Raw genomic sequence first — 27,973 nt, forward strand, 5'->3', positions numbered from 1 at the left:
CGGAAATATTTCAATTGTGACGCTGACTTGTAATTTTTCATGAACACGAGCAGAGAAAAGGCACCAACGTATGGTCCAAAGGGAACCAAGCGGAACGACTGGCGTTGAATGGCAAAGAGACGAGCGAGCGAGCAGTGGGCAACAACAGGGCAGCGCACAGCTAGGCGGCAACTGACACTCTTAATGCACACACTCACGCAATTGTTGTAGTTGACATTCTACTTATTTTTTTTAATATTTTTTTTGGCTCATCACTGTGAATTGTATTTACAAAATGTGTGTATGTGTTTATAAGCAATTTCTTGTGTGCTCAAATGCAAGCACAGAAACAGAAACACACACACACACACACACACACACACACATACGCGTACACCAGGAGCACAAAAACAAATACAGTAAACCGCAAATGTTTGTTACTCCATTATGTTTCTTACAAACCAAATGTGTGTCTGTGTGTGTGTGTGTGTGTGTGTGGGTAGCATGACTGGCTCTATCTGGCTAACCCGTTGAGCACAAGTTTTGTGTCCTCGCCATTGTAAAGTTTCCATAACTTTGCAGCAAATCTCAATCAATCCCATTACATACTTTTGACCGCATTCCAAATGTTCGAACGAAACAATAGCTGAGAACTGCATGGAATTGTTGCCTGCATTGTACATATGTATGTAAATACATTACTTTTGCTTTAATTCACAAACGTATCTGCTCTGAATTATTGTTGCATTTTCATTTAATACATATCGTATAAAATGCCAAAAAAAAAATAAAATAAAACAATGATGTTAAATGATAATATATCTCTATATTTTTATTGTTTTTAAATATCTGACATTTTCTTATGCAATTAACAATTATTATATTATATGATATACTTTTACTCAAGTTGAAAAAAAAGACATTTCATTTTTCATTTTTTTTTTCGGGTTGGTTGCGATTCCATTTGTGAGTCTTACAAGCTAACAGCTAAGCTACTTCTTAGGTTGTAAGTATTCAAACATATATATGTAAATCTAGTTATGTCTGTTTGGTAGTTGAGTGTTTTACAATCTTTGATCTTTTTCCACACTTGCGGATTAAAGTTAAAAAAAAAAAATGACAAAGTCTTTGATTTATATTACAGGTCATTTGAGCTTTACATAATCGAAGATACAATGAGCTAAGTGAATAGTGTTCTCAATTGTATTTTGTATTGAGACTACATTTATGAGGCTTAAGACAACAACAATTACGATTAGGATAACTACATATCATAAAAACTATAATCATCACATTATGGCACAAATGTATGGTAGCATATAAAACAAAGTTTCTATATATTTATATGTGTGTATTGGTCAGCTTAGACTACCACATAGTTAAGGATTGTATAGCATTCGAATTGTATAATTAGACACGCCTTATCTACGGTGCAACAGGAACAAAAATGCAAAATAAAATCATAAAAATATAGAAATATAGAAAAACAAAAGTGCTGTTCAAGTCAGTTCAGTGTGAGATCAACTCAACTTGTTCGTAACTCACGCAATTAGACGACCCGTGGGGCGACAACGTCGACTGTTTGCATTGCGATAGCTGCCATAACCACTTGCACCACCACTGGCACTGGCACTGTCGCCATTCGTTGTTGTCGTCGTGTGTGGCATATAGAGGCTGAAATTGTTGCGTGCATGCCGATGATGATAGCGGTAGCCGGTAATGAGCTCACGCACCGTCTTGCGGTACTTGTCCGACAGCACGCAGTATAAGAAAAAATTCGCTGCCGCATTGATGGCAACGAGCAGATTGCACACATTGCCGGCAATCCTTTGTATATTCAATTCTATATCCATATACTGCACCAGTATCAAATAGATTGCCCACGGCAATTGGCACACGATGAACAGCAGCACAACAGCAATCAGGGTGATAGTCACCCGATTCTCCTGTGAAACGCTGCCCGTCAGCCCCGACGTCGACTTGCGCTATGCGGAAGAGACAAATAGAGAGAGAGAGAGAGAGCGAGAGAGAGAGAGAGAGAAGGGATTACATATTATATCACTATGAAGTTATTTCTTTTATATGACATTTTACGGTGAACATCTTAAAGTTCATACTCAGAATGAGTTTGTGTCAAGTTGATGTTAGTTACAATTGTTATCGATATTTTCGCACAGATGCAACTGTGTATATTAGTTGCCTAATGCCGTGAATAGTTTGCCAAGCAGACTTAGTGGGCACTTACCTTGGTACGTCGCATGCTGCTGGCATTGGTTAGATCCCCTCGAAGGCTCTTCGAGCGGTGCACGAGCAGAATGAGGAAACAGTTGAAGGTGGCCAAGACGAGTAGCGGCAGCAGCACAAACACAATCAATGAGTACACACTCCAAATGTTAATGTACAGCGCATTCTGGCCCAAACTCGACAGATCGTTTGCGTAGACAGTCATCTGAATTTGTGAACAGTTGATGACGATAATTATCAATATTATTAATTGTTTTCATAATAAATCAAGCAACTAGAACTGAACAAATTGAAAATCATATTGAAGCTTAAATCTGGAATTTACATTAACTGAATAATATGCCACTGATAGTGATACTTATGTATTTATTTCTCACAATTTTCAAGCTGAATCGAGAGTAGATCGCGCTAGAAAAGATCAATTGAATACACAGATTGCTGATAACTATTATCAAAGATCTAGCTTTGGTCTATTATTATTATTTCATATATGTATTACAGAGTATATTATTGCACAAATAACAGAGTATTTCACAGTCGAATTTACTACGGAATTCCCACATTTTTTTTACCTTCCACTTTAATTATTCGCTTACGTTTTGACAGTATTCCGTTACGTTAAATTCGAATGCGCTACTGTTGCTGTTGTTCTTGTTGCTGTTGTTGTTATTGTTATTGTTGTTGCTGTTGCTGTTGTTGTTGTTGCTGTTATTGTTGTTGCTGTTGCTGTTGTTGTTGTTGTTGTTGTTACTGTAATTGTTTTTAAAGTTGGCATCGTTGTCGTAGTTTTCTTCGTTGCGTCTGGCACGTGACAAATGCAGGAAGCTGACAGTAGCCGCTGCTGCTGTTGGCTCGGTGGCTGGTGCAGTCACGCCCACAAAGGCGGACGTGGATGCTGGTAAGCGACGCTGCCTGCTTGGAATGTGGTCTGCACCAAAAAAAAAAAAAAAAGAGAAGACAGAGAATAGGATGTTAATACGAAAAGTAACTTATTTAAAGGTGCAAACCGTATCGAAGATGTTTTACTACCACGTACCCGACTCACCAGCGCCGCTGCCCAAATCCAATGGCGGCTCCACATTGGAAGGCGTTGTGTTGGACATGCTGGCATTTTCATTCACATGCCAGGCGGTTCCCGGCGTTTGATGCGCCGGTGTGGGTGATACATTTGCCAGCGTCTGATTACAGGGCCTATACGCGCCATCAATCAATTTCCAATCGATGTCATATGTGTGCTCGAATGCCGTCGATAGCGTGGTCAGCAGACAGAAGAGCGCGACGGCTGTGAAAACAATACAAAGGCTGGCTTCAATGCTTGTGTCCGGGCCATAGCCACAGCCACATCACATAACCCATCACATAACCCATCCAACGATGGCCACTCACCTGCTATTACCTTCTTGGCCAGCGATTCTGTGCAGAATGTTTGTCTTTTGAGCGGATAGCGTATCGCAATAAATCGCTCGATGGTAAAGCACACGGCTATGTAAATTGAGATGTACGCTGTCCATGTGTGTGTGTGTGTGTGTGTGTGTGTTGATCCGTGTGCGTGTGGATATTGAATAGAGTTCGAACACAAGCAGATATCAGTAAATGGTTGTTCAACATGAACTCATACAATCCAACTGTTATTAATGCCGCAATCTGACACCACTCGCCGCTGCCCACTCATTCAAAAAAAAAACTTTCGTAACTCATGTTTCATGGCCTGTCAGTTTAGTCAAAAGCGCTCTAGTAGCATTTGTAGTTAGTAAACTAAAGCTTTAACATAGGCATACATACATACATGTATATCGTACACAGAAGTTTATTAAATGCTTACATATTAATATGCTTATAGTTGCCAGAACAAACACTCTCTTTGATAAATGAGAACTTAACTTGATCAACTTGATTTCCAAGCTATCCTTGGATTTTGCTTTTTATATTTTTCGCGTTTATTGTGCCCCTTATTTACAGCTCCTTGCAACGCATTACATTTTATACACTCTGCCAACACAGGTATTTCCATCCCGAAATCTAGAAAGCTAAAAACTTGAACTACTCGTTCAGACAGTTCGATAAAATGTCGATAAACTCATAAGTGCAAATCGAATGTTTGTTGCATCATTGGTATAACTGCAACATGATGTATATTTCATAGATATTCTTTGATGTTTGTACCTTAACTTATTTTAAACAACCTTTCAGTAAACTAAGCCTTTATAAATTATAAATGATTTATTCCTTTTAGAAAGGTGCACTTCTCCACCGTCCTTACTTACTTACCACATGCATCGCACAGCCACATTACAAAGCCATAGAGTCGCCAATAGAGCTCACAGTGGTACTTGATATATTCATAGTGTTTGAGTGATAATATTAATACAAAGGTCAGGTACGCAATGTCCGTAATTGCCAAAGCCGATAGGTAAATGTTTGTGGTGCACCTCATGCGCTTTCTAAACAAAACCGGTCAAAATACAAAAACAACAAAAAAATGAATAAATAGAGATAAAAATAAGCATAAAAGTAAACTGTTTGTTTTCGCTTGTGGAAATATGCCAACAACCGTTAGAGCAACATGCATTGCAACAATATCGAATGCAACAGTAATTTCAATAACCAAATGGCCCAAAAAACGGGCTCTATGCTGGGTGGCTCGAACCTAGTGAGTAAGGAAAAACTAGACGAAATTTCAGGCAATTGTCTACAGGGTCATAACACCAACGAATGCCCAATAAAACCTAACTGTTCATATTTGGCTGTTGGCTGTTGACTTTTGTATGACTGCAGTTGGGCAAGTCGAGCCACATCGCGATGCCCAACAACAAGAAGTTTACTAAATTTAATAACACAATAATGAGTCTGAGAATAGCTGAGAGTTTGAATTATTTAAATTTATTTTACGTGACTGAAAGCCCAGTAAAAACTAAGTGTTGTACTTCGATTTCTGATTGAATAATATGAGATGCTTTTATGTACATTTTTAGATATTTTTAGAGACATATAAAAATGCCAAAATGTAAAAGATCAATACAACATTTCGATTACTAATGTTAATAACAGAAAATATCGATACTGCGCTCGATACCTTAACTTAAGAATATATTGAATAAAAGTTCTTCTTCGTCTAACCACCAAACCTAGTGCATCACTTTTTTCCGCTTTAAAAACCCAACAAGAACTTTCGTTTCTAATTGGAAATTAAAAAAAAAAAAAAAAAAAATACGGACTAATCGAAACTGAACTGGTTTTTAATGAGCACACTGAGCTGAGCAACTTGAGTACAGATAACTTGTCATGTGGCAACAGTTGCACTATTGCATTTCAGGCTGCCATTTTCACTTGGAAAATGAAAAAAAAAAAATCACTGACTTATCAAAAACTGAACTCATTTTTTGAGAGCAGACTGACGAGTGTATCTTACTGCAGCAAGCTTTGTCTAGTTGCATATTTCCAGCATTTTAAAACGCAAACCTTCTGTTCACTCTTATCTCAGAGCCGTTAGCATTTTGGCACTTGAAATTGTTGCTTTTATTGTTATTATTATTATTGCTGTTGCTATTGCTGCTGTCCTTGTTGATGTTGTTATTGTTGCTGTTGTTGCTGTTGTTGCAGCTGCTGCATTTTGGGCAATGAAATAATTTAGAGTGCCAGCTAGATGACAACAATTAAATGCCTTTTCTAATATGCTGCGTACCTGTTTTTCAGTTTTTGGCTCTGCAACACGCATCATAAACATAAAATGCATAAAATCCACACACACACACACACACGCACAGTTACATTTGAATCAAGTTGTCCGCTTGGCCATAATCCATGGAACAATAACAATAAAAATAACAACAACAGAAACAGCAACAACAGCAACAACAACAACAGGAATTCTACCAACAGCAGCAACATCAGCAAGAGCATCGCATACAAGTGCACTTACCGCGTCAAAACATAAATGCTCACTGAATTTCCCAATAGTCCAATAACAAAAACGCACGGCACCAAAATGCGTTGCACAACGTGCCGCACTTCCGCCACATCCGCATCCGAAAACATTTTTGCAGCGGCATTGCCATCGCCTGGCATCGCTGTCGACGTCGCTGTCAGCGTCGTCATCCTGCTGCCTGCTGTCTCCTTCTCGTTTGGCACCAGTCGTTGCGGAGGAAGAGGGATGTTGTTGGACTAGGCACTTGAACTTCTTGATTCCGATGCAGATTGCAATTCCGTTTGCAATGGTAATTCCTAATGCACTTCGGTCAGCAGCTGCCACACCCACATGCACACCACAAATTCCCAGCGTACAGAGTCGAAAAGATACAGAGAGCTACAGAGACTGATAATTAAAACAAAAAACCAATTGAAGTTAACCCATTGATCGTTTGCATATAGATACATACATACATAGATGGAAAATGGTGCTTAAACATAAAACGAAACGAAAATGAAATCGGACTGTGATTAGGCAACGGACTTATTGTTATTATCGCGAATAGTATAATAATATGTTAAAGCAACAATGTTTACATAGTTCTGTATGCACAATGTACATAGAGTTACCACAACATTCTGTATGCGAGTCTCTTAACAGATCACTGTAAAGACGCGCATAACATCGATTAGCGATTACATTAAGTAAGGAAGGTCGCGCAGCGCTCGACGAAAAGATATTAAAACGTAAATATGAACATAACCTCTAAATAAAACTCCACGTGTTATTAATGGTCATGGGCCCGGTGTTTCGATCAGTAAGCCTGCACCCATAACCCCAAATCACCAACATGACTATTGAATAATATACATTTTTCAGCCTGTCAAATTGGCATGTTAAATTAAAAATACAATAGTTTGATGACCCAACTTTTATAAACCAAGTAAAATGAAATATAAGCAACTTTAATGTTAATGTTAATGTTGCACAGCGACCTATTAGATCTATTATGGCTAAATCTAAATATATTCATGATAAAAATAAAGATATGCATGCCAAGTATCATGAGTATCTCCTGCAATTATTCAGCTGATGATTTTATATTTCGCTCTGTTCGAAAATGTGTTGCAAGGTGCACAAAGATGTTTACATGAAATCAGCAACATTTTGTCGCTTTTCACTCTGTTGGAGGAAGTGCGATTTAAACCCGATAGCGCAGCAGCAACAGCAACGTGAAAATTTTTGACTTTTCCTGTTGTTTCGCTTGGTTAATGCAACGAATATCGCTTTTGCGTTTGCCACGTACAACATTAACACGCGTCGTTGTTGTAAATGTTGTTTCTACAGTTCAAGTGCACTACACACGGCCACACACACACACACACACACACACACACATACATACATAGCCATATGTATATGTATTTAAACAGAAAGTGCCACGTACTGGAAATATTTGTGAATTTTCGCAGAGTCTGGACATAGGTTGTATGGGTTGTGGGGGTTGTGGGGGTCGCGTGGCATGGCTGTGAATTTGCCACTTTTATTGTTTTTAAAACGCTTTTCAATTCCTTCTTTTTTTTTTGTTTGCTGCGCCGCTTACTTGCCACCCTGCAGCTGTTGTTCTACAACAGCTACTGCTGCATTGTTGTTATTGCTGAAATTGAAGTTTTATTTTACGCGCAATTTCTCTGCTGCGGGAAATGTCGAACGTGTTTGGGTGGGGGAGGGGATCTGTATTTTGTTCAATACATTTTGTTTGTAATATACAAAAACCAAAAGGCGAAAGCCGAAATTGAAAACCAAATAAATAAGTGCATTTGTATGTATTTCTGTTTGTGTGAGCCTCGTTATGTCTGTGTGCGGGTGTTTATGGGAAGTGCAAAGTGCAAGTCGGAAAGTAATTCAAGACAAATAGCCGGGTGTCAGTTGCAAAATCTACAGCAAATTCAAGCGAAGAATCTAAAAGCACACACACACATACATACATATATATATATATATATATAACTCGCCCACTTCAACGCTATTTGACTTTGGAGCAGATGCTTTTTGTGTTGCCACCGCAACTCCGCCTGCATTGTATCAATGCCAATCCATGCGGGAACCATAAATCATTTGGAGTCAAGATGGAAGCTTCCGATATAGTCGATGATTAGCGAGCAATAAAATGATGTCATTGTTTTTGTTATATACCATTCGATGCGAGACAGTGAAATACCAAAAATATGCAGTCCGCCCTGTGATATGCAACAAAAAATGCTCTCTCAAAAAAGTGGATGGACATCTTTAATTTTAATCTGGAAACACAAAACTTGATTATCCATTAAAAATTTGTATAATTTTGTGTGTAGCCGACAGAAGGCAGCATCTGCGACCCAATCAAATAGTATCATTCCTGATCAGGATGCACAGGCGATACGATATAGCCATGCCCCAACACCCAAGCTAACAGCTGTGTCCAGCGTATATCGTAGTCGAGCTCTTATTGATTCCATATTTCATATATTTTTCGTAGATCTTCAGCTGCAAGTCCAATGCAAAATTTATTGTTATTTTATAACCGTTATTTAAAATGGAGAAGGCAGAGAATTAATACCGTTTGCGACGCTAATTAGCCATATTGAATGCCATTGTCTTCTATTGTTGAGTCTATTAGCAGGCAACGACTGGGTTATCAATGAATGAGTGAATGAAAATGAATATGAATGAATGCATGAGCGACACCACAAATACCTCAGGGTAATGGGCAATGCATCTGTGTAGAAGATGGGTGGTGTAGGGAATGGAGAGTGGGAGGTGGGAAGTGGGAGATTTATAGGGAAGTCGACATGGAGTCGGTGGAACGCAGTCGCATGAGCCATTTACTATTCTGCTGCTGTAACTGTTGCAGCTGCTGCTGCAACATAATTATCCCCCCTCCCTCCACTGCCCTCAGACAAAGCCGTATTGTTGTTTATTTTTATTTGTTTTTTTTTTTTATATACTTTATGCTCGTGCTGCTTTTTTTTTGCGAGACTGAAACAACAAACGGGAGTCGGGCATTTTTTGTGCACTCCCACGCTGTGTGCCCAACACTGTGTGTCATTCACGCAGGCGACAACAAAGGATGCCTAAATTAGCACACACACACAAATATACACACCATACACACGCGCAGGCACACGCGTTCTGTGGCTACGTGCGAAAAAAAATAAATACAGTAGAGTCCACAACTGGTGGAAGAGGCAACATTTTCAGCTTTAGCTTTTTACACACTAGACCCATTGAAAATTGGGTAAAAAGGGTATAATGGTTTTGAGCAAATGTATGGCACCGGCAGAAGGAAGTATCTGAGACAGCAGTAAACACATTTTCGATCAGGATCAACAGTCGAGTTTGGAATATGAGTTCTCGTATACCGCGCACTGATCAAGTATCGATTGATCGACAACTACCTCCTGCACAATATATATATGTTGATTTCCGACAATGTCAAAAGCCAGAGACTTCTAATTAATTAACTAACTGACAATAATTGAACAAGTTTCATCAAGATCGTAGAGGAAACATCCAAGTTATGGTCGAAATATATATTTTCATATTGTGAGAAAGGGACGACAAGGGCGAAAATATCTCGTTGTATTCTGCAGCGGCACATTACCTACATACATATGTATATACATATATATATATCGGTTGATTCCAGTTCGGTCTTGAAAGTGTTTCGTTTTTCCTGCCATAAGAAATGAGAGCAGTTCCAGACAAAACTTGTAAAGGGAAATCTGACAATTAAATTGGAATATGTTTAGCAGCTGGGTCCAGGTTATATCATAGTCGAGCTCACCCGACTACAGCATTCTTACGTATTTTTATGTGTCGTAGCTGCCAGACCGTGTTCCAGATTCTTTTTAGAATCTTTTACTTTCTTATTTTTATTTTGTTTTGTTGCTCGAGATGCAACTAATTTTTGCATAATTAGTGAGTTGCTCAGTGGTTACAGCAACAACCAGCACAACAGCAACGGCAACAGAAGCAGCAGCATCCACTACAGCAACAACAACAACAACAGCAAGAACTAGGAACAACAAGTCAAGTGGGTGTGCCATTTTCTCAAGCTAAAACCAACGCACGTTTTAGCTTTCCTACCTAATTGGCTTGCAATTTTAGAACTTTAAATTTTTCAGTTGAAAATGTCCCTAAGCATGGCACTCGTTTGCCTGATACGCCAACATTTAAGCATCGCTTAGAGCCAACTTTAAATTAAAAATGAGCCCAGTCGACTTCAGCAAATATAGCGGTCAGCTCAAGTTCACATTTTGCAATACCCTCGACAACAACAAAATAAATAATAGTTTTGCAGGCAATGCGAATTTTGACCAAAGCCGACAAATTATAGAAAGAAAAATGAAAGTGTTTAACACAATAATATTGCAAATAGTAAAATGTACTTTTCAAAATGTTCGCTGATGCTTTAATTAATAAAAGGAAGACATCTAGAACTCGATGGCAGCTTTAAGCGTTTCTTTTTGTGTGTATATATTAGCTGAGCACAAACAAATGTTAAGGGGTATATTCTGTACTAAAATATCCACTCAAAACTTGAACTTTCTAACTGTAATTTACTTTATATTTTCCTTTGTGTTTGTGGAGTTTTGTTTATCGCTTTCAGTTGCTTAGTCTCTTTTCCGCTTTAGGACTGTCTCTGTGTTTACACGGCGTGCAACAGCAGCAGCAACAGCAGCAGCAGCAACAGCAGCAGCAGCAGCAACAGCAGCAGCAGCAGCAGCAAAATAAAGTCAAATAGTTACAGGCATATCATGTCGAGCAACCTGACGAGTTTCCCAGCCAGCCTGCAAAACAGCCATTCAGCCAGTCTGGCAGTGGTGCATCCATTGCATTTAGCCAGCCCTCTTCAAACAAACAACAACCAGTATCATCTCCATGGCATTTGCATCGTTCCCCCTTTTTTTGCAAGCCACAGATGCTGCGCTTGGCGACATTGAGCAGAGCAGTGTGTCGACGCGTCTTTAAGACTATCATACAAAAAATATCTAATGTGGAAGATACTATGGGTAACTTTATTTTTATTATTTTTACAATTCAAGTTGCCAAACTACTAGAAAGTTAGTGACATATTTTCCAAAGCAAATTGCAAACTAAACTCCTACAAAATAATATAATTAATTGCGCAATCACTCAAACTATACTCCAGAATGAAAAAAGAAACTTGGACGATAATACGATATAGCATGAAGGCAGAAGATATATTCGGGTATTTGTGAAATTGATTTCACAATGCATTCTTGCAATTGAAGAAAAACAGATCTGAGAGCAGCAAGGCAATGGACATGGAAGAGTCGCCATTGACACCACAATCTCTGACAGGACATCAACTTCAATTTCAACGGCTCTTTGGATATGTGCTAAATTGCATTTGGCTCGAGGTGTGGCCAGACAGTGTTTGTGAGTGGAAGTTGGGCGGAATGTCCATTATAAATTGGGATGACAAGCGCAGGAGTTGGTTGGACACTGTCCATGGTCATTGCAATAAAACTTAAACATGTTATTTATGCACATGCATTGCGTGCCGATTCAGCCGTTTCAGTTGCAGCTGTCGACGAGAATCAGGACAATCAGGACATATACCTAACCATGGCCAAACAAACGAGTTGCACAACGCACACCGTCCGAGTCGTTGACAACGCCTGCTTTGGCCTTAAGTTATCAACATGGAATGCAATTTTCCAAACTGTCTATTTTCTATGCAAATTCGCATACATTTCAGGTCGCTGCTTTACTCTGACTCTTTGCTCTGACTGCTGCTCCAGCTCTGTGCCCAAGGTGCACACAAACGCCGCATCAAACGACTCTGTCAGCGAGTCAGCAAAGAAAAAACAAGTTGGCTTCGGTCAGAAGCTTTCAACTGAAATATACTCTATTGCCTCCAAAGAAAAAGCTCATAACTGCAATAAAAATGCCATCGTTTTAGGCCAAGTTATGGAAGAGAAAGAAAAATTAGAAACTTACTAAATCAAAAGTGAAACAAATGTGACTGCATTAAATTTATGGGAATTTTTCGAAGATAGTTCGTGCATATTTGAAGTCAAACATTTCTTTGAATCTAAGCTTAAATCAATTACAAAAACAATAATTTACAATCATTAATAGATGTCTTTTTCATTGCCAGCTGAAAAATAATATACCCTACCAACTTTTGGGAGGACAGGGCATCAAATGCTTCGCACAAACATGTAAACGAAATGTGTTGCATAGTTTAGGGCGCGTCGAGAACCCAGACCAAATAGATTTTCCTCTAAAAATGCCTCTGTGTGCGTGTGTGTGTGTGCGTGTGTGTGTGTATTAGGGCCTCTGTCTGTGTCTGTTCGGGTGTTCAGCATATTAGTTTGATATATAAGTACTTAGCAAGCAAATATATATTTAAAAAATGCTGACGAAAAATTTGTTATTCCATTTTAGCTTTGAAAGGCACTTGAAGTTATTTTTGGGCAGCAGCTCGCATAGATTTTTTAACCGACGCATTTTAAAGTGCATTTTTTATTGACAAATAAAAAATTGAATTGCTAGCCATATAAGGAGTCAAACGACCCATTCACATCAACTAACGTAAAAATTTGCTATAAATAATTTGCTCATCAAGTTACAATTGAAAAGTTTGTAGAAGTAATCATGAGTAAACTCTTAATACTCTTAAACCCTCAAGTTAATTTATCAATCTGACAAATGTTCAGCTAGTTTTGAGATCATTAAATAACAGTATAATAAAATTATACTGTGTTATAGTGAAACAACATCAAAGTCACGTATATTTTAAAGATTTTAATCATTTCCTTAGCACTAAAGTTGGGCCAAGTTATTGAAGTTATTGCTTCAAAGAATTGGGCTAGTTAATTACTATGTCGAGTGCTTAGTGCTGGAGTAGTTATATCAAATATAAATCGTGAAAAACAGGCCCTGTTCGAACTCATTGCCCAAAATCATTGGCAAGAATTTAAGCTTTCATGTTCAGGCTAATGTTTGGTTTGTTGGCGAGCACTGGTTAATCATGGCACAGATGGCTGGACTTTTAGTCCGCTGCAGGGCTATTGTGTCTGGCTGACATTTGTTGTTTTAGCGCTGATTGATACATCATTGATAGCTGGCAAAGCCAACCCACTTACCCTTTTTGCCACATCCCACATCCCCAGGCTGATGCCTTTCACTGCCATCAAATACCAAATGAGCGACATTTTGAGCATTGCTTTTGATTAACACGTTTGGGCAAACGGTTGGTCAGTCAAAGCGCTCGGGGGACACACAACCACAGAGGGCGAGAGAAACAAAGACCGAGAGAGAGAAAGAGAGAGAGAGAGAGAGAGAGAGAGAGAGAGAGAGAGAGAGAGAGAGAGAGAGACTGTGGGGCATGGGTTGATAATGATCCCACTCTTTAGGTTACTGGCTGCATTAACATTTAGCGAAACGCGACGCAGCTGCGTCCACACCAAAGTAGTTGTTGACTGCCACAGCACTTTTTGTGTGCGTAAGTGCGTTTTTCGGTGTGTTTGTGTTTGTGTCTGTGTCTGTGTGTGTGTGTGTGTGTGTGTGTGTCTGTGTGTGTGTGTGTGTGTGCTATCCTGACATTGACAAATAGTGTGCGAAATACAATGCAGGCACGCACTCAAGCACACACACACACACAGACACACACACACACACACAGACACACACACACACACAGGCAACCACACAAAGCGTGTTGGGTTGCTTGGGCTGCTTGGGCCCAGGCCACAAGTTGGCGCTAAATGTGTTGCATACTTGCGGGCGCAAATTATTGCTGGAAGGCAGCATCGCCAGTTGGCTAATTAACAAAGCACTTTACAGGCAACATCGCCAACAGGAGCAACTGCTCTATGAAACTGCGAATCCTATTGGTAAATGCCATAACCAGCCAAAGTCCCAGGGGGCATCTGCGTCACGGCTTACAACAAGTTTGTTGCCTGTTGCCTGTTGCCGCTTTCTGCTGCTATTTCTGCATTACCTGCGCATTAATTAAATTTTATAACGCTATCATACTCATGAAAGTGTAAGTGTGTATATGTGTGTGTGTATATATATATGTGGGTGTGTGTGTGTGTGTGTAATATTAACACGTGACACAGCCAGCGGCAAATTGGAAGCGCATCGCATAATTTGCAGCAAGTTGCCGACAGCGATGACAACGTTTAGGATTGAAATGCGCGAAGTACCTGCCGACTGATGCAGCACCTGCTATCAACATTTTGTTGCAAGCTGAGCTGCTTACAGCTTCGGTTGCGACACCTTTAAGGCGCAATCCAAATTGCCATGCAAAATTACCAGACTCTGGCGGTTTGAAAAGTGCTTCGAACTGTTCTTTAAATTTTAATAGAGTAAAATAAATAAATAATTATATGAAAAGCCTTTCTTAATATTTTTCCCTCAATTATGGTTTTGTTCCCTTAGCGATACGCATTGTAAGCAAATGGTATAAGAATGATTCTAATTCATTTATTTTGAAAGGGCTTTGGTTGCTTTATTTGCTATGTTTTTCTTCGATTCTTATTTATTTTATTATTTAAAGCATTCGAAAATAGAAATTGAAAGTAATTACGAAGTTAGGATGGGGACGAAAGGGTGCAAGACATAGACAGAATGCAAATTGTGCCGCAAATTGGACAAAGTAGTCGAAGGAGCAGCAGCAAGAGGTGTGGCAAGCACAAATTAAAAGAAATATGCAACGAAAAAAAATGTAATGAAAATTTAACAATTTTCCAACTCTAATCTACGCTGCAATAAAATGAAAACGTTACAAGGAAAACTCCACGCCATAACAAAAAGCGTCACGAAAATGCGCAGACAGCAAACTATGGATATGGAGTATGGCTGTTTTGTGTGTGTGTGTGTGTGTGTGTGTGTGTGTGTGTGTGTGTGTGTGTGTGTGTGTGTGTGTGTGTGTGTGTGTGTGTGTGTGTGTGTGTGTGTAGCTGTCGGGTCGTGTCTAGTTGTTGGGTCGTGTGTCCTCTCTTCTAGCAAACTTGCGTTTATTAAGAAAGTTATTTCGACGCCAAACGCCGTTCTGGCAGGAGAGAAACCTTGTCAGAAGAAAGCAAAAAACAAGTGCGACTCAAAAGTCGGGCATAGCCGACTGCAGATTATTCTATTATTAGTGCCATACAAATCGATTACGAAGGGATGGAGCGACCGCCATCGAAAAAGGGCTGTTATTAAAGTACCTTCCAATTAAAGTACCTTCCAATTTTCGTAACTAAAGCTCAAGGATTGGCCTAAGCGTGGCTTTATCGATTTGCACTTGTCGATGTTATCGATATCGATCAACAATTTAGCACTTTATCGGACCAAAAATGAATGTACATTTGCAGCTTGCTAGCTTTAAGGGTGCCGAAAAAAATGGCGTAGTTTTATCGATTTGCACTTGTCGATGTTATCGATATATCCCAAGAATTTTAACATTTTTAGCGAACATACATATGGACGGACGATCCCATATACCCTTACAAGTACCAGTACTGTTTAGAGTATAACAAGAAAACTTAAATTTAAAAAAAAAAAAAAGTAACTAAAAATAAACGCTGGCAAATAAAAACATTGTTGCACATGCTGAAGCCAGTATGGATCTCATTCTTATTCTCATATCGCGCCAAGCACAACAAACAACAAACATTGTTGCCACCAATTTTTCGTGTGCGCTGCTTGAAAGCAATGGCAACACTGTCATTCAGCTTTTAGCCAAAGTGCAGCACCAGCACCGGCAACAAGGATATTTTTTTTACATACATTTAGCACTTTTTATATATGTATGTCTTTTCAATTTCATTTATCTTAATTAATGAAACCAACCAACTGATGAACTTCTTCTTTGGTAGTTCTTAGAATTGTAATTGAATATATTTGTGTTCAATTTAATTTTTATATAGATATATTGATTTAATACGGCTTGTCAGAGTATCTAATTGTCAAGTGAGTTTGAATTGAATATTCATTATTCAGTTTTATATACGCATATATCTCGGCGAGAAGGCAAAAATTAATGTGGATTGTTTCATTTCATTTCGCAAGCTTCACGTTGCTTTTATGTAGATACAAATGTATCTGTGGGTGGCCGGGTTTATTTATACAGTTTATATTGACTTTGCATTTCTTGTTGCCCGGCATCCATTTGCTGTGTGTTATTGTTACTGATGCTGCCGATGTTGTTGTTATGGTTGTTGCCTTTGTTTTTATTATATTGCCATCATTTGCTTCCAGCGTCCGTCAATTGGCTGTTTCTATACATTTTGTTTATAAACAAAAATTTTGCAGAACCTCATAAAAATCGCTCTGAAAGCCAAACAACAAATATTTTTCATCATTTAGGAAATAGATTGAACGATGACGCGGATCAAGGGGTTGAGACTGCCGCTGGCAATCTCTTTATAACATTTCGTTTTATTTTTGGATTCCTGGCGCTAAAAAAAATTACGCATCTATTAATAATCACAGATAAAATTGTTTAAGCTGACTGCCGATGGCCAATCAATGCTTGTGCTAAAACAGCTCCTGCTATAATTTTCGAGGATAATGTGTTCAAATTCAATCACTAAGCTCACAAAATAAGTAAAAACACCAATTCGTGCGATTGTCATGAAACCCATTTGCAAAGCGGCAACTGATTTACTAATTGTATACAATTAGTAAGAAAGAAAAGAAAAAAAACTGAAATCATTCGGCCCGTGCGAAGCCGGCTGAATACCATTTAGTATATGTGTGTATGCATATGCAAGTATATGCACGTATATATAATTTAATTCAATGAAAATTAATTCAGTGTCAATTAATTGCAGGCGATTGCTGGCCATTTTCATGGCACTGTCCCGAAGCGTGCTCCACTCCATGGACAGTGGACGCTGGGACAAATGTATGTTGATGATGCCTGCTGCTGTTGTTGTTGTTGTTCCCCTCATTATTATTATTATTATTACTATTTATTTTTTTATTTTATTTTTTTTTTTTTTGTTACATGTTTGTCCGTTATTTTATTATGCGTAAGAGATTATACTGAAATTAATTACGTATACGTACAGGTGGACACGCTGGAAAACGTACAGCGCCAAGGGCGAAGCGTGCAGAAGACCGCTAATAGGAGTGTCTGTGTGTGTGTGTGTGTGTGTGTGTGTGTGTGAGTGTGTCTGTGTGTGTGTGCGTGTGTGTGTAGATGTGTGAAGTTATGAGCGCTGCAGCTGGTATATGGCCGCAGTTTACTTATGTTTAATTGTCTCGTGGCTGTTCTCTCTTTTATAACCTTTTAGTGGGCAAAAAGTCTTTCTCACGCATACAATAACGATTTGCAGCCGAGCTTAGGGGTGCATAAAAAATGTACATTGTTACAAACATTGTTGCATAACAACTTGTGTTGCCATTTGATTTGGGTAATTAAAGCGAAAAAATCTACTTGGAATACGTGAGAAGCGTAGTTAAATGCGAAGCTTTACAGTACTTAATGCATCTGGAATTTAATTGCGACGTCTTGCCTAAAGTATTTTATATTGTCAACTTTTTTTGCTTCTATCCAATGCATCCTAGTTAAATGATACGGAATATTCATAAAGTGCAAAAGCTCAAAGTGAATTAATGAATAAATTAGTAAAAAATGATTAAATGGAAGAAAAAGTAATATTCGAAAAACTTGTTAAACTTTTGTTGAATACTTCTTAATACCAAAAATCTGCTTCTCTCTGACAACACTTATTTAAAGCATGATATTAAAGTTGGCTTATGCAACTCAATTTTTAAAAAATCAATTATCAACATGAACTTACTACACAATATACAGATATAATATGAATGTGTCGGAAAATGGCCAACGAACATATTTTAGTTTTTATCATAGCAGAGTCAAAAAAGATTATCAAAAAGATATATAACAATTAAAATTGTGTTTCACTTGCTGTCATTTATTTACTGAAATAGGAAAGAGAAAAAACGAAATTCGTTTAGTTATTTTAAAATATCTCATACATCTCATCCAAGTCTTCTATACGCTATTAAGTTGAAAATAAGTTGGGTCATATTTAAATGCATTGACTAAAATGAACTTAAGACTAGCAAGTTAGTCCACTAAACTAGCCACCAAGGCTATTATTATTATTAAGTTCTTGAGACTTTCAGCTCGTATCACGGTGATTTGTGTAAACATTTTGGAGCAGTCTAATCCACTTATGTATTTAACGTATTCTCTTTATAAACGTCATATATATATATATATATATATATATATATGTATATACATATATCTATATCTATACTGTCCCCGCAGTTGTTTGTTTTTGTCAGGATGACATTTAAATCAGAATAATTAATCGTTTAATGCTACATTTTGGCTGAGTTCGTCGTGTATGCTTTTAGCCGGGTCAACCAAATTCGTCACGTGCATAAATTTTGCACTTGTGATTTGCGATTTTTTATTTCTGTTTTAATTTTGTAATTTTTTAAGCCAAGCACGTGCCACGACGTGCCTATGCACGATATGAGTTTTAAATAAATACACACACAGAGACACACACACAGAGACACACACACAGAGACACACACACAGAGACACACACACAGAGACACACACAGAGACACACACACAGAGACACACACACAGAGACACACACACAGAGACACACACACAGAGACACACACGCAGAGACACACATATGCGTCTACCTGAAAATGCTGCAACTGAAGCGAGATTATGCCACAGCAGTTGTAGGTTTGTTTATTGGTTTGTATACATATATATGCATATGTGTATGTGTACACTGGGTATATTTGGTCTGACAACATTGGCAAATTAAATTAAATTGCGTTTTGTTTGCGAAGCGGGCGACATGTCAATTATTTAGCGCTTACCGCTTTATTGCATTTCCATTTTGATTTAATACTTTCGATGCGCACATTGTAAATTATGGCACCATATCGCCTCAGCGCACACAACATTTCCGTTTATAGTTCATTTTAATTGAGTACCACTTACACTTGCCATAACAAAATACGATTATAGATCTGTTTTCTATATTTTGAAAGATATCTTGCTCAATGTCAATATTTACTTCGATTGTTGTGCAGCATACAAATGAAATGCAGACAAAAACACATTAATATAACTGCTTGTAAAACTGACAGTTTGTAATTTCAACGATTTTTCAGTCAGTTTTTCATCGTATATCCCGCGGGGATCAGGATTACTTTCATCGATAACTTTCCCCGATTCTCAAATATCGATAGATATCCATTCCGACAGCAATAAAAGCGACAATTAAAGCAGAGACTCCACATTAATTTATAATATACATTTAGCAACTGGACAAATGTGATCGAGATCGGATCAGTCCAAAAATGATTCTCATCTTGATCATATTACACGAATTTTATGCTTTTGAATTTTGAGTGTTTACATCTTTTAATGGAAAAATTTGACATTAAAACTAGAACATATTTAAGAGCTGGGTTCTGGGTATATCGTAGTGGGGCTCCAACAGCTGCAGCTTCAAATGTGCAGCAGAAGTACTCCAAAAAAACAACATTTCCATTTGCCAGCAGCAAATTGGAACCTATCTATCATATTCTGTCAAAGTCGGATTTTCAGACGCACTTTCCACTTGAGTTTTGACACTTGCCAACAAGATTCGTCATCGGGCTGATTTGGGCCATGGTCTGCCTAAATGGGACAGTAAAACCCTAACGCACATGAATACATACATATATATGCACACACACATACACAGCAATACATACAAACATCTATTGTTTGCTGGCATTGTTTTTCAGCTGCCTAATTTGATATTTTCTTTTTGTTACGTATACGCAACAAGCAACAAGCAAAAGTCTCATCGGAATTATAATTTTATAATTTATAAATTTATATTTTGCTCGTCAAATATTGAATGTACATATATTTTATATATTAACCTATGACGCATCAGTGCTTAATGGTTGATAATACTTTCTTCACATCTTCACATTTTGATAGCGATAAGTCTTTGTGCTCGGACAAGACACGGAACAACGACTTGGCATCGATGCGAGTCTCGTAACTGCCCTCAAGCAATAGATCGACAGCATTTCTAAAGAATCGATATCGATATACACAACGCATGGCATAGATGTGATCACAGCCCATTTTTTTAACCATTCTTAATAGGAGCTTAGCGGTTTGCTCCTGGACTGAACTGGATGCGGATGCTTAGCACCTTTGCGTACCAATCGTGTTGGTCGATCGTTGCAGAGATCGACTGACTTGGCCTTTGGGATAAATAGCTCGGTTGCAGCACAGGCCAATTGCCAATCGCGCTGGTAAGTTGCATGTCGACTTTCTGAAGGTGGCCAACCAAGATAGCTGAGTGGTTGCGTATCAGTAGCACCCAGCTCCTAGCTCCCAGTCATTGAAGTCTATCTGTTTCAATATATTAGTGAATGCCAGTTGATTACATCTTGTCAGTAACGTTTCCATCGTTGAATACCATCCTGCTCATCCTGCTGCCCAACTGCTGCCAATTATGTCCCGATGTTCAGCATGCATTTTTGCAGTTAGTTTGTGTGCGTCGCCACAACCATCACAGTGGCACTGTTGCTCTGGATGGATTGCCAACGGGATATTCCTGTGACGGCATCCTAATGCAAGAAATATACGACCCCATTTCAAAACATTTTCCACATTTTCAGATGTTTTCAATGTTTTCTTACATTATTTTAATGTTATGACTTAGTCGAAGTAACTCAATTTTTGTGAGTAGCTTGTTAATAATAATAATTCTTTTTTTATTGAGGAATCTCTTTGAAAAAGATTTTATTTAAATCAATCTTATTTTTAAGTTTCTTTTTGCAACTCAATCTCTCTCCCCCTCTCTGTCTCTCTCTCTCTCTGTTTCTCTCTCCCTTTGTCACTTTTGCTGTGTTGCACGCATTTCCGTTTTCAGTAATTCCGCTTTTATCTGCGTTTATTTTTGGATTCTCCTGTTGGCTTCTATATATAAATAATACGTGGGCTACTACGTCGTCCGCATATTGCACTGATCACTGATCATTTGACCAGTTTTTATCGCTTTCGACATCTGGTCGAGTTGTTTGCAAGTCAATTTGAAATTTAATTGCAGTAGATTCTTCGTCATTGTGTCGATTTTCCACAGTTAACAAGCATAAACGTTCATAAATAATTATGCATGTCATATCTAGCTATAAATTAATTGCTATAAGCCTAACTGGAGCGATAGCGAGGCGATTAATATCCAATTATAATTTTTAAAGCGAAAAAACTGCTAAAAAAAAAAGAACAGTTCAATTTGATAAGCTTCAAATGTTTTTTTTTTTTCTAATTTGAACCCATTAAAAGTGGATAAATATGGTATACTGTATAACAGTAAATTCGACGTCATAAATCTCAGCCAAAAAATGTAAATGTTATTTATTTCTAAGTTCTCGTATACCCCGAGCATTTCAAACTTATTTAATTCCATCGATAACTGCCCCGTTTCACGAATGTCGATTTACATCGATTTCCGATCGATTGTTAATTGTTTTTTTATTAAGTTTTTGTTTTTGTATTTACATGTTTTTTGGGTGAGTTTGCTGTCATATCGCGACTTCTAAATGTGTACAGATTCTTATATTACATACTGATGTTTAACAAGAGCCCAGTCGATTTAGACTTATTCGTTTGAATGATTTTCAAAATCAATAATAAAATATCGATTCTGCCAGTGAATGTAGATGTCTGCTTCTATCATTCCCGAGCAATTAACAGACCATATATAAACTCCGCTGTTATCCAAACATTCAATTTCAAATAAATTCATATACAAAACAGATTGGAAACAGGCAAATTGCTCTTGTATTTTTGCAGCATTTACAGGATGAAACTAATCCAATGTCAACAATAAAAACAACTATAACGAGTTGGCTATAACCATAAGAGGTAGAACGTGCAAACATAACTTTATTTAGTGCTAAACCATTTTTGTAAGGTCAATGCAATCATTTTGAACAACATCGATACAACCCATTTATGTATAAAAATTTGCATACGAAAGGTTTTATCCGGATTGATAATCAACACAAGGCGCAGTTTTAAATAATTTCACACCATTAAAATGATCGCTTTTATCTATTATCTGTAATCGATATTTATCGATATTCGTCAAACAGTTTGAATTAACGATAAGCTTGATCTGCGATTGGTATAAGATCGGCTCGTCCATACAAACGGGTACAGATGGATATACTTAATTGTACTTTATTAGCACTGCTTCATTATACACATTTCAACAACTTTTAATGCATTCTGTGTATAAATTCCGCACTAAAATTTCCTACAAGCTGGTGCACATTTATAAACCCATTAATTCTATTTTTATTATGATTTTTTTTTTTTTTTTGCCAGCCTATCAAAAACACAAACAAATATTTCTGAAAGCTGAACATTTTGCAATCGTAAACTTGGGATTGCTGTAGCAATTTCCTCATTAATTTCATTAAAATTTACAAAGCATACAATTCAATTTCTTGGTTCACTTCATTTCCATTTGCGCTGACTACAAACTTACATATATATATATATATATATTCCGATTCCTTGTGTGCGCCACTTGAGTTCAGTTCAATTTTATCTGCTGCAAAAGGTATTTCCATTTTAGAACAGCTGCATATGTGGCTCACGAGTATTTTGGAAAAGATTTCAAAACAAAATATGAAATTAAAAACTAAAACAAAAAAAAAAAAACAAAAAAAAAATAGCATAACAGAAGAAAAAGAAGAACGCTCTCAGAAGAACCAAAGAATCGCACACAAAAACGGGCCAGAAATGTTCATTTGGACTTTTAGATGGGATATTTGGTGACGTGCGGAGATTGGCGAGCGTCGCGTATAAAAATCTATTTTGATTCAAGGTCGCATCATGAGTATTTGTTATAATTGTACAAATTGTTGAAATTGAGCAAAGTAAAAAAAAAAAGGAAAAAAAAACATAACCAAATAGCAACAACATAAATAACTAGCAGAAGCTGAATCACAAACAAAATCGTGACAAAAAGAAATTCTAAAGTAGAGAAATCATCATTTTATATTCAAGATATTCGAAGCAGATCGCACAGCGTAGAGTTGTCATTCTCAATTGTGCAACACGAGGCTTTAATTAATAATAACAAAAATACAAAAATGAATGTGTAGCATTGAAGCGTACACCCCAAAAATCTAGAACGACACCATTTGATGAGATGATGTTGCACAAAAGACGAGGCGACACCAGCCACATTATTGTTCAATTATTCAATTGCTCAATGAGTTCCATGGATGTGGGATGTGCCTATGTATATTTATTAGAAACGGGATTAGCTCTCGTTTGCCACGTTTCCTTGGTTTACACAATCTTACAAATGCCCCTGCCTCCTGCCGCCTGCCCCTGCAACCCTCCCAACGCCACAACAGCACTTTGCTTGCGGTTGGAGAAATTGAAAGCATTTGTGTAATTTGAGTGCAACATTAAAGTGTATGTTGTACACAAGTTTGTACGCATTTATGTGTATGTGTGCACATAAATACACACATGCGTAAATATGCCAACTAAATATATATATATATATAAATGATATTTTGCGTTGCGTATACGCAATGTGCTTACAATGGATATTAACATTAAGTCTAGCATATACCTACTTATCTGGCATTTGAAGCAAATGCTCTCAACGCAATCAAGATCATACAGACCACACAACATGGCAAATTTCATATATATATATATATATATATATATATTTTGGCATACCCTTAACACACATATTTTGAAAGATACAAATCTCAGATCAAATTTAGCCCAATTTACCTTGAAACATGAATTCACAATTTGACCAAACCATGATTTATATAAAATCAAATTACACTAAACAAAAAAGTGTTGGATTTGCTAGATCCAATCGCACAGTTTCACAGCGTTTACAAACAAGATAACGATATTGAGGAATCAAAGGTTTTTTATTGTGAAATTAATATTTGAGTACGTGCAACACTTAAGATAAGCTGAACGACGGTTGCCAGATTGTTGCATTGCAAACATTTGAGTCACATTTGCAACAGAAAGCAACAAAATAAATGTGTTAATAACAAATTGTGTAGAACGAGATTGCAAATAAGTGCGTTCAACTCAACATGGGTTTCAATTCCACGATTGATTGATTGATTGATTGATTCCGCTATTAACATTTTGTCAGCCTTATTTGCTTGACAAATATTGTTGGGAAAATGCTTAACTATCTACAATATAACAATATTGCTGCCGACTCCTATGAATTGATCAATCATAAAGAAAATGGCAATAGTATTGATGCCAAGGATAACTCAACCTATTATTCAGAAAGTATATTTCGAAAACGGAAAGTTGTGTCTTTCCAGCAACAAATGCTTTGAGTTTCTTCATTTCAGAAATGATTTTCATAAACCAAAACATTTTTTTCTAGTTGTCAGCATGATTTTCATTTTAGGGCGATTTTCAAAAAAAAAAAACTAAACAAAAAAAACGCGTTTTTCTTTTTCCCAGTGCATAAATTCACACTTCAAAGTCAAACAAAATTGCGGAATGTCAATGCTGATAATATATTCTTCATTTGAATGCTCATGGCTAGGGGAATACAAAGCTGTATATGTGTTGAAGAGAAAATCTTACCGATCTCTCAGCATATAAATTACAATATCAATTGAAATAAAAATAAGAAAAACGCTCCAAAGAGCGCAGTGCGACACTTTGTTATGGCTTTTTGGCATTATTTGAACAATGACTATATTCATATACATACAAATGTACATACAATATAAACATATATATATATATAAACATTTCAGATCTTATATATATATATATATAGGTATATACATATATCAGATCTTGCGCTCTCCACACGGGGGTCATTTCAAATTCGGGTATGCAAATGTAGCGGAAATACCAAAAAATGCCAATCAGCTGCGCTCCATGTGATGCGTATAAGTATGGGGAGCACTTCTGTTGACCACATGAAGCACATATGTATTCTCTGTATGTATGTATGTGTGTATGTATTAACTACTTATGCACATGCATACAAAACTTCCACAAGCCAAGTGCCACTCAAGTATGCCACTCGAAAGACAATTGACAATTGACAATTCACAAACACACACAAACACACACACACACACACATACATATACACAGACACCTGTAAATGCATACATATGTATGTGGCCATGTAAATGTGTATATAAATTGTATTTGCACCCTTTAACTGTCCCAACACTTCACTTCAATCATAATTGATCAATAATGTTGAGCATTAAGATGGATAAATAAATTAACCGAATTATGCGCAACACATGATTTTGCCTTGAGAAATGTTTCGCATAGCTCTCAGAATATTCGTTGATTGATTATTATGATTATTATTTTATATATACACATATATATATACTATAAATTATAGCACAACACAGCTATGGATATTTGTATTCAACTTGAAAAAAGTATTCACTGAAACTACGCACAACTGAAACTTGACTTATTTTCATATTTATGCTGAAAATATCTGACAGGGAATATGAAAAAAAAAACAGAGTCTCCTAGTCGAGAGAGCTCGGCATGTTGTCACTCTGCACCCAATTCTTATTTCTATAAATGTTAAAACCAGAAAACTCAATCCAAGTCTAGTCCCATGTCAAAGGTCATAGCCCCCTGTGGTTTTGTGAGTATTCATACACTTGTAATCATAACACACATTTTCACAGAATCAATATACCTTTTGCAGAAGTATTTATCACTATTTTTAGATGTCAGCGAGCAAAATAGAAAATATGGAAAATGTCAGTGAAACTATTCACACGAGGCGTTAATATGTGTGCCAAATATGCGCCAGCATAAAACTAGTGAAAATAACAAATTGAAAATAAAAAACTAAAACTAAAACAAAAAAAAGGAAATGCAAAATGGGTGGAAATAAAATTTTATGAAAGGAAAACGTCGAAAATGAAAATGAAAATGACGAAAAAATACACAAAAAGAATCTAAAGACATAATAAATTTAATGAAGCGCCTTTGAAAGAGGCGCCTATAAAAATTAAATATAATTACAAAGCTTAAAAGTGAAAAAAAAAACAAAGAATACAAAAGAAGAGAAAGTATTACAAATATAATTGGTCTGTGCTCAAATACGTGTGGGTGCATTCAAATAAAATGCGAATGCATTCGTTCTAATCAAACTAAGATAACTAATTTTTTGACATTTTTCTAAATCGTTAATAATAAATACATACTTACATACCCAAGGAAGCTAGAGCCATTTAATTAGAATCGTATAAACTTGGCTATTAATAATTATCTGGTTGTATTCAAATAAAATATATAAATGCATCAATAACAATCAATCACAAATAAAAAAAATAATAATATAGCATAATATTCAAATATTATATAGATATTATATATATATATATTTACATATATATAATGGACCTTTGCCAACGACAATCAACGGTGAAACGATCGTTTATTATTAAACATATTGAAAACATTAACCATTCACAATATTCAACACCCACGCAGCACGCGGCCAAATCAAAACAAAAATTTATTAGATCGGACAGCACCACGAATTCCGTCGCAGCGCACGTGAAGATCAACGACAGAGCATCGCGAGCAGACTGAATAACGCAGGAGATTGAATTGAACACCGCCTCGCAGCAGGCAGACAATGGGCCAGCGGGGTAGTTTACAGGTGCTGAAGCTCCCTAATGTTGTGTGTGTATGTTTGTGTGTGTGTGTGTGTGTGTGTGCGTGAGATGGTGTGGGGGGACGGCGATGTGAGCAGCTGCCATTTAACGGCTTGATAAATGAACGGAACGCGTCGCACTCGATTTGAGGAATTTCTACACCATAACATTGGACAGAGAGAGAGAGACAGGGAATGAAAGAGTGGAGCGAGAGGGACTGAGAATGAGAGAGGGGAGATAACAGCAGCAAGTAGCTTTTAGCATAGCACAGGTGCCTGCACAAATTCTTCTCAAGCAAAGCTCCCACATTCTCTGCTGCTGCACAGGCACGCGCTAAAGCACCACCAACGCAGCTTTCAAGCTCTCGCAGGTGGCAGGCACGAAAAGCTCAAGCAGGAGACATTTCGGTAGCATAGAAAAGCTCTTTACAAGGCTAACTGACAAAGATGATTGTTTTGTTAATTATTTTTAATTGTTGTCTGAAAAAAGCAGAGCAACATTAAAAAGCGGCGGCAGGTCGAAAGCCTGTTTAAGAATCCGAACAACAAAATGAAGAAATACAATTAATCTTTCAAATTCAGCCAAATAAATAAACTAGTAAAAAATCAGCTAATGCAAATATTTGATTGCTCCCATTTAAAATAATTTATCAGCTACTGTCAAAATATATGTTTTTACTCTTTATTTAAACTTTATTTCTTAATTTTGTTGCTCAAATTCTTTGCCAGACTATCGGCTTATCGCTGCTTTTGGCCAGAAATGAAACCGGTGATGCCCGGATCCTAGACGGCGTCCCATTCCTTGTGGGAATAGGGAATACAGGAGCCAACTTGGACTTTTACATTATGCCACAAGCCCCTCTTTAGCAATAGCCAGTAAATGTTCATGCTCGAACGACTATTTAACAAGCTAAAAATATAAAGTATCTAAATTTACTTTTGGCCACAAGAATCTCAGACTTAAGTTTTGGGTGTGAGCTTAAGATAAATCGCATAAGATTCATGTGCAGCTAACTATTCACAATATGACTTGAAAGATTTTAAAAATTATGAATTATTGATCGAATTTGTAATGGAAAAC

The 27,973-nt window shown here is 37.2% G+C and overlaps 1 protein-coding gene across 1 annotated transcript; it reads right to left on the bottom strand.

Annotated features, from left to right (window-relative positions):
* Positions 1–876: 876 nt before the first annotated feature.
* LOC6564639 lies at positions 877–27,501 on the bottom strand. Its single transcript, XM_043216068.1, has 9 exons — positions 26,622–27,501; positions 6,143–6,535; positions 4,492–4,664; positions 3,610–3,726; positions 3,260–3,505; positions 2,943–3,151; positions 2,820–2,906; positions 2,225–2,428; positions 877–1,964 (listed from the first exon to the last, which is right to left on the bottom strand). The coding sequence occupies exons 2-9, from the start codon at positions 6,316–6,318 to the stop codon at positions 1,521–1,523; spliced, it is 1,656 nt and encodes a 551-aa protein (XP_043072003.1). The 5' UTR covers positions 6,319–6,535; positions 26,622–27,501; the 3' UTR covers positions 877–1,520.
* Between the last annotated feature and the right edge of the window lie 472 nt (positions 27,502–27,973).

This window comes from Drosophila grimshawi, unplaced genomic scaffold (genome assembly GCF_018153295.1).
Source record: "Drosophila grimshawi isolate 15287-2541.00 unplaced genomic scaffold, ASM1815329v1 contig_848, whole genome shotgun sequence".
NCBI classification, from domain to species: domain Eukaryota; kingdom Metazoa; phylum Arthropoda; class Insecta; order Diptera; family Drosophilidae; genus Drosophila; species Drosophila grimshawi.

Coding starts and splice junctions, on each gene's coding strand:
- LOC6564639 (XM_043216068.1), bottom strand. CDS start 6,318: ATGACGACGCTGACAGCGACGTCGACAGCGATGCCAGGCGATGGCAAT. Junction 3,727..4,491: donor GTGGCTGTGCGATGCATGTG/GTAAGTAAGTAA, acceptor ACACATGGACAG/CGTACATCTCAATTTACATA. Junction 3,152..3,259: donor CAGCGGCGCTGGTGAGTCGG/GTACGTGGTAGT, acceptor TTTTTGGTGCAG/ACCACATTCCAAGCAGGCAG.